Genomic DNA, 12127 nt, shown 5'->3' on the forward strand with positions numbered 1-12127 from the left:
AATTTTTGTTGCTGATTATACCAAAATAATAATCAATAGAAACAAAATGAAATTTAAGTAAACGTAAAAGTGTTGTTTCTAGGGAATGCAATACCGATTTACCGGTATACCGAATTACCGGTAAACCGACCGATTTTTCGGCGGTATTTTTACTGGTATTTACCTCAAAAATACCGGTATTTTCGGTATTTTTACATAAGCGCTATTTGATACATAATACATTAAAGTTTAAATTTCTCGGAACAAATTTATCTTTAAATTCCATAATCTTATAAACAGCTATATCTTCAAGTGATTCTATAGGATAAACAAATGGCAAATATCATCTCAACTCGCCATTAAATTGAATATTTATTGCTTTACTAAAGGCTTCATATCGTGTTACATAAATAGAATTGAACTGATAGATAATGATGTTTGTTTACATCTTATATAAAAATGTAACGGTTTTTAAGTGATATTTGCGTTAAAATATTTTATATCATACAAATTACCCCTGCGTAATCTTTATTTTTTTCTAACTTTAAACATAATAATTATGATAATTACTAAATATGTTTGCTTGTTATTACAATTGTAAAATATTATTTTTCGAAAACGTTTCGAAGTTTGAAAATACTATTGAAGCATCACATTGTTTTAAATAACAATATTCAACAATGATTGCAACCCATTATTTATCTCGACAAAATATCCGATCTTAAATTAATGTAGAAAAATATTTTTTTTAGAATATTGGAGATTATGCTAATTTAACTCATCGGATACGGACAATACAGTTTATTATAATAATGTAATATGATCTTTTATGAGTTTTTGGTCTTTCTTACTCATAAGTTTGTTTTTGATGAAAAGTACTCAATATACTCGATAGTGATAATGAATTAATCAAATTGGATATAGTTATTATTTAAAAAAATAAATTTATTGTTTTATTTTATTGTTTTTATTGTTTAGTTGAATATAGTTGTGGTTATATATACATTTTTTCATATTTGTACTAGTAACTTTCAATTTTGTTCAGGTTTGTTTAAGATAATAAAAATACCGGTAATTTACCGGTATTCCGGTTTTAAAATGAAAAATTTCCGAATTACCGGTAATGCAATTTTCCATCGGTATTGCATTCCCTAGTTTTTTCGTCATATATGCCATATTGCAGAAACTTTCCGATGTGTGAATGTATTTTTACTAAAATTAATCAACATAATCTACAGCCTATAAGTGACAAATAGGCTTTTAAGTTTCTAAATATATTTATTAATACGAAGATGTAAATTTTTTTCAGTAAAGTTATGTTATATCTTGTAGGTAATAGTAGGTTCTGTTTAGTCGTTATTTTCGTACGAAAACTTTTATTCTATACATTTTTTTATTTTTTTTAATTCATTAATTTCAAGTCAAGCTAGTTCACTCTAAAACGATAAATAACAATCAGTTAAAAGTGATTAATGTTTCTTTATGTAGTTAATTTATTTAGCAGTCCGTGTTTCATGTTGATTTTAATACTTGTCGCGTCGGTGTTGGGGTAAATTAATTGTGTGAAGAAATGCGATGAAAAATTGAATAAAACGGAATCACTACAATTTCAAGCAAAACTTTGTTTCATGATTTATTAAGATTTTTATAAATTAAATGACTCCTTTGTTGGTGTGGTGTGGATATTTGTTCACTATTTTTTTTATTGTTTACACCTTTTCCATTGTAAAGGGTTGTTTTTTTTTTTTTTACTCTACTTTCATGTAAGGTCTTACAGAGGTTATATATAAAAACTGTTGAATCTAGCTCAAAAATATAACTATGAAATATATTCAAGTATCAGAAACTAAATGCAAGAACCAAAACCAGAAAAAACTACAATAGAAAAATATACTTTTAGTATGAAAATTGATACAATTTAGTTTATCTCTTGATAGCGACGTTGTAAGAATTAATTTGATTACGGGTTACTTTTCTTTTTTATCTTTGATTGTTTTTTATATAATGATGTTGTACCCTATAGTTATTACAAGTTTGTCTGAAAGATATCAATTGTAATTTGCATCGATTAGTTAAAACGAAAAGTTTATTTTCAAAAAAACATTGTTGAAAATTCAATCCAAATAGCTATATCTCAATTTTTATTGATTAAGTCGATTGCAATAAATAATTTTAACTTTGCAATTCAGTTTATATAATTTTTATAAATAAGTATTAGACAATGTTACAGTATTTATAATATTATATTTGAAAACATTTAATATTCCTCGAACATTTTTTTTATTCCTTTAAATAACTGAATGCGGAATAAAAAATTATGTAATTACTAAATCATTTTTAAGATAATGTGATAATTTAAAAAAAATTCTACTGTGGTTGGATGTGTAGTTTTTGACTGCATTGAACACAGATACACAAACATACATTCAATTTTATATAATGTGGATTTTAAAAATATTTATATAAACCACTAAGTTTTCAACACAACTTAACGAATTCATAATACATACCGAATAATACATTTCGTTGGGTTACGGGAAGTTCCAGCAATTTGCCTTAAGGCACGATGCCATTCACAACTAGTTATTTTTATTATTTTACTAGTTTATTTTATATTCTATTCTGTTGTAACATAACATGATATATGATCAATAAATAATGCTAAACGTCAATAAAACAAGACATGTTCAATCCCATATTCCTTGGAAGTATTAAATTAAATCGTTCCATAATTAATGAAAATACGGGGTGCCGTCTCATGCTATACAAGATTTATTATGTCGCAAAAGATAAATACACGGTTCGTCGCAATGCATGAAAAGCGAGGTGGTAATTAAATTTCGCTGATTAATTCATAAGCGTACATATTCGCATATATTCCTCTCGGTGTTAATATGAAACACATTCCCATATTGAACAATTGCCATTCGGTATGAATAATATAATATAATATAATAATCATTGCGAACGAACGCAGGTAACATTGCGGGCAGGGAAAACGAGAGAAACCGGTGAAACTGTTTTGAAAATGAAAGGCGCGCGTTCGTGGAATTACTCCGAATGCTAATTTAGCGAACACGATTGTGTGATGAGAAGCTATTTGATGTAAAATACGATTTTATAACTAGTTGTGTATGGCATCGTGCTTTAAGGCTAATTGCTGGAACTTACCATACCGTAACGAAATGTTCGACGAATATTAAATGTTTTCAAATAGTTTATTATGAATACTGTAACATTGTCTAATATTTATAAGAATCATATAATCTGAATTACAAAATAAAAATTATTTATTCACAGTTAATGAACTTTATCAAGAATTGAAATTAAAATCTGAATTTTTTTCGATATACAAAAAAAAAAAATTAGCTAGTTTTTTTGAATCATTTAAATCGGATGCTCCATTCTAGCAAAAACTCGATTTAATTACTCTTTGCTGTAACAGTTAGTGCTGCCTTTGCCAGAAACTAATCAGTACATCTCCCTATCAATAGGAATCGGATGTTTGTTGAACCATTTAAATCGAAAACGTGGACGAAAAAATGCGGACATACAAAACACACTACACATCAATTTTTCTGAGGTATGCCAAAACGTTCAGAAACCTTCAAAACGTGAATATATGCAAAAATTTGTATTTTTGATAATCAGCCCATTGCTATAACTACCGGGATGTTAAAAATATAATTTATAAAAGAAATAACATAAACATATTGAAATATATAACTAGTTGTACATAGCATTTTGACTTTAGGCAATAAAATTAGTTCAACTGTTTATTTTAAAAATAAAGATATCATTAAAAATGAATTTTAATTGATATCTTTGAAAAATACTATAAGTATGTATTTGCCATGGTATAAATTTAATCACTTTGTTTAACATTTCATTTCATCCTTTTTGTATTCTGAAAATGAATTGTGAGTGTGGGCGAAAACTGTAATCAGTAGCTACCAACGAAACTACACAGAAAGTGCATATGCTTCACTATTCTGATTAGAATCGGTTAAGTACGCGACGAAATTCAAAACATTCCATGAATTTTTATAATTCAACTACTTGTCGTAGGCCTATAATGTTATAGTCTAGTAAATCTATCATTACACAAAGTTTCATTAAAATAGTCAAAAGAATTGAATTACGAAGAGGGCTCAACCGATCTTTACCAAAAACTAATCAACGTGATACCCAACCAATATCTTTCGAATAGTTTTTGATTTTTTAAAATCGATTTAAAATTTTGTGGACAAAAAAACTAATTAATGCTAGTCGTTATCGAAAACATCGAATGACTTTTAATTTTTTAAAATTGGTCTAGCAGTTTCTGAAAAACCTAAAGAACCATAAAATTAAGAACCACAACCAGTAATGCACATTGTTTCTATACGAAATGATTATAAAAAAGTTTTTTTTTGTTATAATTTATTTTTGTTAATCAAGACTTTAATGTCTTAAATAAAAAAGTATACTGGATTTATATGCTTATTCTTATAATAAGTTAAGTTTAGTCAGTCGATATTTATATTTACACATGCCTGAATTTTTCATGTCTAATGAATACCATGTATGGTCCAGATCTTAATAGAAAAGCCATAATGAGAGATACATGATGGACATGTTAACAATTTGCCTAAGCATTCCATTCTGAAATCTTTTTATTAACATGGATATTCTTGCTTAATATCGCAACACCGAATTTCGGTATAAAATAATAAATGGTCGTTTGCCAGAAGGCAGGTCCATGGTGTGAGAGCACCACAAATCAATGATTTGCTTTTCCTTCCTTGTTTATTATTATCATTACCATCATTTACTTTTTGTACACGTGTATGCATTTTCCTTTTCAAACTCCTGAATTTCATAATTACCTACTGGTTCTGTGATTTGGCTTTCAGATCTCTGCATTTTTTCTCCTCGAGTATGTCGTCAATTATCTGCATTCTTCTTCTTCCCAGTCTCTTTAGAACTTTGGTATCATTTGTATATAATATTCATAATATTTTTTGGAAATTATAATGACCAAGGTACCTTATCAAAATATGCTGTAATAGATTTGCATTTCTTTTTCTCTGCCAGCTAATCTCCACGAAAAGAGCATGGCTTATGCTAGGATAGTCCATAAATGAATATCTAAAAATTCACGAATTTTACGTATTGCTACAATTTTGCATGCATTCAGATGCATTTGCTTTTAAATTACCCATTTATCACCCGGTGTATTATTATTGATATATTTTCATGAAATCACAAATATAGCCCGAAATGCTTTCGAGCTATTGAAGTAGAGAAATAAATAGAATTTCATGTATTTCTGAAAATCTTTTCCCTTGAGTGAGATTTACTTTGCTTTCTATAATAGCCGTATATATCCCACGTACTCAAGTTTTGTGATAGAATAAACAACACAAAGCGCAGTATGTTCTATGTGCGAAAAATATCTTACGAGGCGAAGGATTTTATTTAGCGTGAAAGGCAGACAAAATGCGTAGATGAAATTTCATGTTTTTTGGTTTATATTTCAAATGTGGTATAACAACGTATAATTATAATAATATATAGTCGTACAACATTCAAGCATAAATTATCAAGCAAACATGTTATCAAATTTAAAACCATATTTATATTTATACTCTTGAAAATTAAAGTTAATTTTATTAAAATTAAAATTTAAAAATTGCGCCTGGATTCGATATGAGACTCTAAAGTGAAGTCAATCAAAACTGTGAAACGCGGTCATGGTAAATAAGTGAGCAGAAAAAGTGGAAAAATTGGGATCTTAAGTTACTAAAAATGGACTCTAATGAGTAAAGTAAAGGATGTTTAAAGGATGAAAGGAATAACTTATCTAGATTCATTTTGGAAAACGATGTAGTCTTATAATAACCAAGAAAATATCGAAATAACCCTATTACACGAAGTCATCAAATGAACAAAAATTGTTTTCAATTCAATGAAAAGAATGAGAGTTTAGTGGATTACTGACTAGAAATATAAAAGCGAAATAATCCACAAAATTTGGAAATACTATTTGCAAGTAATAAATTAAAAATATCGAGAGAAAATAGAGAATCTCGAGAGAAAAATAGTGCACATGTGAAAAAAACGTATGAGTACTTAATTATATTAATATAAATAATTATATTAGAAATGTTTATAAATATTGCATTTTTAATTTCAACTCGCAATAAAATGTTGTATTTTTTCTTATTATTTATATGCAAGCGAAGCAAATAATTGCAAGTGCAAGCGACCAGATTATTGTTTCTAATAAACTTGCTAAACGCTTTATGAATATAAATACAACTTCCATTTCTTAATAATTTGTGTTGGTGTGAGTAATTTGTTATTAACCTTGAAAGTTTTGTATAACAAAGAAGACTATCAACTATTCAAAAATATATTTTTGACATAATACATGGAATTCTGTTCCCTCAGGGAACCATTTCTTGTTATCGTATATTTGCCCCAGAAGTCAGTAGCAGTATAAAAGACAAAAAAATTAAACATACTGCACATTACAAGTTGAAGTTAACAAAGGTAAGAACTTCTCATAAATTAAATTAATATTTTATAAATTTTAAGTATTGTGAATTATGTGATTGCTAAGAAAATATTTTTATAATATGTATGTGCTATCAACATTACGCGATTATAATAATTTGTGTATCAACGATTAAAATCCGTTTTAACAATTTGTGGATTGAAATAGTTTTTATGATATTTGGTCGATAAATCTATTATAGTCTCTCACACTCACTTACAGATGAACAGGTTCCTTGTAATCTGTTGCTGCTTAGGCGCAGTATTGGCGGATTTTCCTTATCCGGCCGCTATTCCTCTGGATGAACATATCGAAACTGTAACTATCAATGAAGAACTGAAACCGTATCCTGCTGCCATTCCAATTCAGCATTCAGTTTCCAGCGTGCCAGAGGAAGAATTAAAGCCTTACCCAGCACTTATTAGTGAAAAATATGAAGATTCGAAACCATATCCAGCAGCAATTCCTTTGAAAGAGCAGACAGAGGAAGATTCAAAACCATATCCTGCAGCTATTCTTGTACAAGATTATGCTGCACCTACAGAACAGTTAAATGAAATACCAAAAATAGACTTGCCTGCCGTTTCTAGATTGCCTCCTCACAATTTTCCAAAGATTCAATTGCCTGCGGTTAAACCCTTAGTAAGTTCTTTTCCTAGCATCGCATATGGTGTTCCATCTGTAGAGTATGCATCACCCATCAAAATATACGAACCTCCAAAAGAACAATTTTATCCTTCAGTACAAGTATTTGGTCCTCCAAAAGTTGATTTACCAGCTATAGTCAAATTACCATCGCATGACTTGCCTAAAATTGTGTTGCCCAGCGCAACTTCATATCCTTATCCTGCTGCCAGCCCTGTGGAGAAGGATGAAGAGTCAAAACCTTATCCACCGCCTACTCCTGTTGAAGCATACGGTCCGCCAAAAGAAGAAATTAATGAGATATCTAAAATTAATGTGCATGCCGTCATAAGATTACCTGCATATGAATCGCCAAAAATTGAGTTACCTTCAATTACTCCCGTAAGTTCGATTCCAAGTGTTGAATATGGGGTACCTGCTGTAGAGTATACAGCACCCGTCAAAGTCTACGGACCACCCCAGCAGATTTATGGTCCACCAAAGGTAGATTCACCAGCAGTAATAAAATTACCATCACATGATTTGCCTAAAATTGAATTGCCTACTACCCCTATTCTGTCTCCTTACCCCTCTGCAATTCCTTTGAAAAAAGTTGAACTTTCAAAGCCATATCCACCACCGACTCCTGCTCAAGAATACGGACCACCGAAACAAGAGTCAATTGAAGTAGCGAAAATTGATTTGCCTGCTGTATCTAGATTACCAGCACATAATTTGCCAACAATTCAGTTACCATCTTTAATAAGTTCTTCACCGAGCATCGAGTACGGAGTTCCAGCTCTAGAAATCACTTCACCAATTGAAGTTTACGGACCTCCTGAACATGAAGTTAAACCTTTGGAGCAAGTCTATGGACCTCCTAAGATTGATCTGCCAGCAGTAATCAAGTTACCTGCACATGATTTACCCAAAATTGAATTACCTGAAAAAATTGAGTACCCCTATCCAGCAGCAATTCCTGAATCTGGCCCGCCAGCGAAAGAATACGGCCCACCAGCGAACGAAGAAATCAAAATTGACGTTCAAGCTGTAACTAAATTGCCTTCCTATAACTTACCCAAGATATCTTTGCCCGCATACTCCCCCTTGGCAAGTCTATATCCAGCTTTAGAACCAGCTAAAGTTGTGGAATATGGACTTCCAATAGTAAATTATGCACCAGCTAAAGTTTATGGGCCACCAATGGAAGAATCATATGCTCCTTCAAGAATTGAAATACCCGCTGTTACAAAATTGCCTTTACACAATTTACCTAAAATTGAACTTCCTTCATATACGTCAACATTAAATACATATCCGGCTGTTCTGCCTTCCAAAGAGTATGGTATTCCAGCAAAGGTCTATGGTCCACCTGTTGAGATCTATGAGTCGCCGAAAATCGATTTACCGGCTGTCACAAAATTGCCAGCGCATGATTTACCCAAAATACAGTTACCAACTGTAGAATACATTAGACCAATTCAAGCGTATGTTCCACCAGCAGAAACTTACGGACCTCCAGCAGAAACTTATGGACCTCCAGCAGAGACTTACGGACCTCCTGATACAGAGGAAATAAAAACACCAGTAGAAGAATACGGTCCACCAAAAGTTGATTTGCCTGCCGTTACCAAATTGCCAGCACACAATTTACCTATTATTCCAACACCTTCCCAACCAATAGAAGAGCCCAAACAGGAACCTGCTAAAGAATATGGCCCACCAAAAGAGGATTTTGTTCCTATAACACTATCGGCATCGTACCCGACGACTCCGATTTTTCCACAACCACTTTTTGAATACTCAGAAATTATTTATGGACATCCTGAAATCAATTACGTAGGACCAATATCAAGTTTTCCTGGATATATCTACCAATCTCCGTCGACATCATACACTGTTGAGAATATTGAGAAGTTCGAGGCTCCTGCAGCTCCATTAGGAACTCCATTCGCGGAATATGGACCTCCAAAGCAATAGTTTAAATTTTAAGCTAATTGAAATTCAGTAGAAAAAATTATTAAGTTTTACATGAAAATGAGAAGAAACGGCTGAAAATGTAAAGGCAAACGCGCTTGTGTTTAACGATCTACTCTCATTCTCACAATTAAGCTACTATTTTTATAATAATTTTAGCAATAAATTTTATGTTTCATTTAATGTTATGTCATGTCGGACAAAGTGCAATACAATTTTTATATATCAATCAATACAAATAAAATTAATCACAATTTTTACGTTATAGATATGAGTCATTTGTTGTACTTTTTTGTCTGCTTGACTATTATTAAAACTTCTGTGCATATTAGTATATAATACGATATTAATAAATTCTTCAGTATGATATGTTGGTTTTATGTTTTTTCAGATTTCTTTATTTTAGTTGTTCAAGTATGAACTGTTAATAGATAATAGGGTTCTACATAATGCTCATGTTTGTTAAATTAATTGAAATGAGTTTTATTGTTTCAATTTATACCTGGTCCTTTTTATACCACATAAGTGGGGCAAAATCGAACTGCCGAGGAAAAAGAGGTGCAATATGTTTTTTTTTAAGTTTTGAGGAAACTTTCAAATATTGTCTAATTGAATGTCTCAAGTTTACTTTGAATTTTTGGTGGTGGATTTTTTTACCCGCGAATCTTTAGGCGCCACTCCACCTGCATATTTTTATAATATTATATGTTGATAATTAAAGAAGGAAATTGATAGTGGTGTAATATGGAAGATAGAACTTTATGTTTAACATATAAATATATGCTTTTAGTCCAAAAATTTTGCACAAACCGCTGAGTGAATCATTTCTACTTTTTTTGTATAATGAAATGATATATCAGTTTTATTTAATATTGTATTATTTCCGTATTCTGTTTAAAGTGATAGTGTGTTCGTAATTTATTATCATCCGCACAAAAGCTGCGATACATTCCTCTATAATATATCGGTTCTTCCTATGACATGATCCTCTATAAATTATATATGGCTTACATTTTTGTCGGGTCGTTGTTTCTGGTATTAGAGCTTTTGCTGGTGAAAATTTATACATTCATTTCATTCATTTGTATTCCTTTATAAGTGTCAAAAGTATTAATTTTGAATGTTTATTATTACAAATTTGCACTGTTTTGCTAATTTTATGTTTTCTCGACGTTTCAAGTCATTCTGAATCGAATAAAACCAAATGTGGAAAAAGCACTTTTCGTCGACGTTTTCTCAAAAACGGCTTCTCAGAATCTCGATGAGGACTATCGTTGGTCAGATTTGTGCAACGATTTTTCGTCAACGTTTTTAGCCCATAATTTTGAACCTACTTCAAATATTTAACAACTATTCTTGAGATATTGGTTGGGAATCGCATTGATTAGTTTTTGGTTATGATGGGACGGCCTTCATAATTAAAGGTTTAAAAAATTTTTTTTGACGAATTTATTAAAAACTTGCGATAGATATGCTGGTCTGAAGTCACATTCTAAAATATTATAGGCCTACGATAAGCGGTTGAAATATAAGAAAATCGCCAAAGTTTAGAATATCGCCAAAACTTATTGATTCATAATCATAAGTCTATATTAGATTTACCTATTCTAATCAGAAACTGACCACAGAACGTGCATCTGCCGAAGCATATACAGATTCAGTGCTATTTTGTAGGTAGCTACTGATTACAGTTTACGTCCACACTTAAATAAAATATATTCTTAGAAGCCGATATGGATCAAATGAGTTCTGTTTACCGAATTAATTAAATGTAAATTTAATTAATACAATTACATATATTATAAATATGTTTGTAACATGCCAATTGGAAATAGTATTAATTAATTTTTAGTGAAAGCGAAAATTTTATTTGAGTAAACATTTAAACTAATTTTATCTAAATACCTGAATTTTAATTCTTTAAAAAATTACGTTTAAAATTATTCTTCAGTTTTTTCCAGTTTAGTTCAATGTAAATTTTAAAGTCATTTAACTTGAAAATTAAAAAAAAAGTTAAATTTGATCGTGGACACATTAATTTCTGAAACTAGTGAATTAACAACTAATCATTTTGTCGATATCAATGGAAGATATTTTGATATATTTTTGATTGTAGAAATTAAATTGTAATACATATTTTATTTTTACAATAGTTTGAGTAACATCAAGCAAGAAGGAAGAAAGAAGCAATTGTGTAGTTTTGCAGTTATTTTTTCTTCATAAACTGTCCTTGTCTTTGGCTTCGTAAACTAATAGTAAATTTATAGCCACATTTTGTAAACTAGCCACTTACAATTATTTTATTTTTTTGCTTTTTTTTATTCAAGCACGATTTTTAAAATCTATAAATTTATTTCTGTATACACTACTCGACCGATCTGAGTACTTCTGTTAATTGTGCAGTGAAAACACATAATAAAATGATGAAACACATGTCCATTGACATATTGTCTATATGATGTTAATATAATTGCAAGAAATTTTTTTTTTTAATAGAAGTCTACTATTTTTTTTCATTTTTCATAAAAATCCTTTATTTTCGTTTTCTTATAACCACAAAACTTAGGAAAACTAAATTCTCAATAAAAAGCATACGGTGGCCTTCCGGTATAATAGATTATGACATGTTTTCGGCTGAATTGGCAGCGCACGTGACTTTTCCTTTTCTTTATGACATTCACGTAAACGAGGAAATATAGTTCCATAACTTATGTTCGGCAGTGACTTTTGGAACTTTTGGTCACGTAATGTGTGTATCAAGATGAGGAAATGGGTGAAACTATCATTCATCTGGAATGATCGAGAAATCTTGCGAAAAAAATAAAACTGTAGGTACATATTTAGGAATAATAATAGATACTTTAACATAGATACATTTATTCAGATAATTTATAGTATTTATGATATTGTTTCGTAATACAATACAAAAAATTAAACTATCTATCTAAATAAATACTACTAAAAATAGTAGTCAATATATTACATATAATTAATTTTACGCATTAT

The 12127-nt window shown here is 30.2% G+C and overlaps 2 protein-coding genes across 2 annotated transcripts in view; both read left to right on the forward strand.

Annotated features, from left to right (window-relative positions):
• LOC113374069 (centaurin-gamma-1A-like) overlaps positions 1-12127 on the forward strand; it is a gene marked incomplete at its 3' end in the record, with an annotated part of 550258 nt that overhangs the window by 151308 nt on the left and 386823 nt on the right.
• LOC113373940 (proline-rich extensin-like protein EPR1) lies at positions 6743-9124 on the forward strand. The gene has a single exon (XM_026614205.1). The coding sequence runs from the start codon at positions 6743-6745 to the stop codon at positions 9122-9124; it is 2382 nt and encodes a 793-aa protein (XP_026469990.1).

The sequence above is a fragment of the Ctenocephalides felis genome, unplaced genomic scaffold, assembly GCF_003426905.1.
Source record: "Ctenocephalides felis isolate EL2017-DRISC unplaced genomic scaffold, ASM342690v1 CF-g0.4_SCAFFOLD_01604, whole genome shotgun sequence".
Classification (NCBI taxonomy): domain Eukaryota; kingdom Metazoa; phylum Arthropoda; class Insecta; order Siphonaptera; family Pulicidae; genus Ctenocephalides; species Ctenocephalides felis.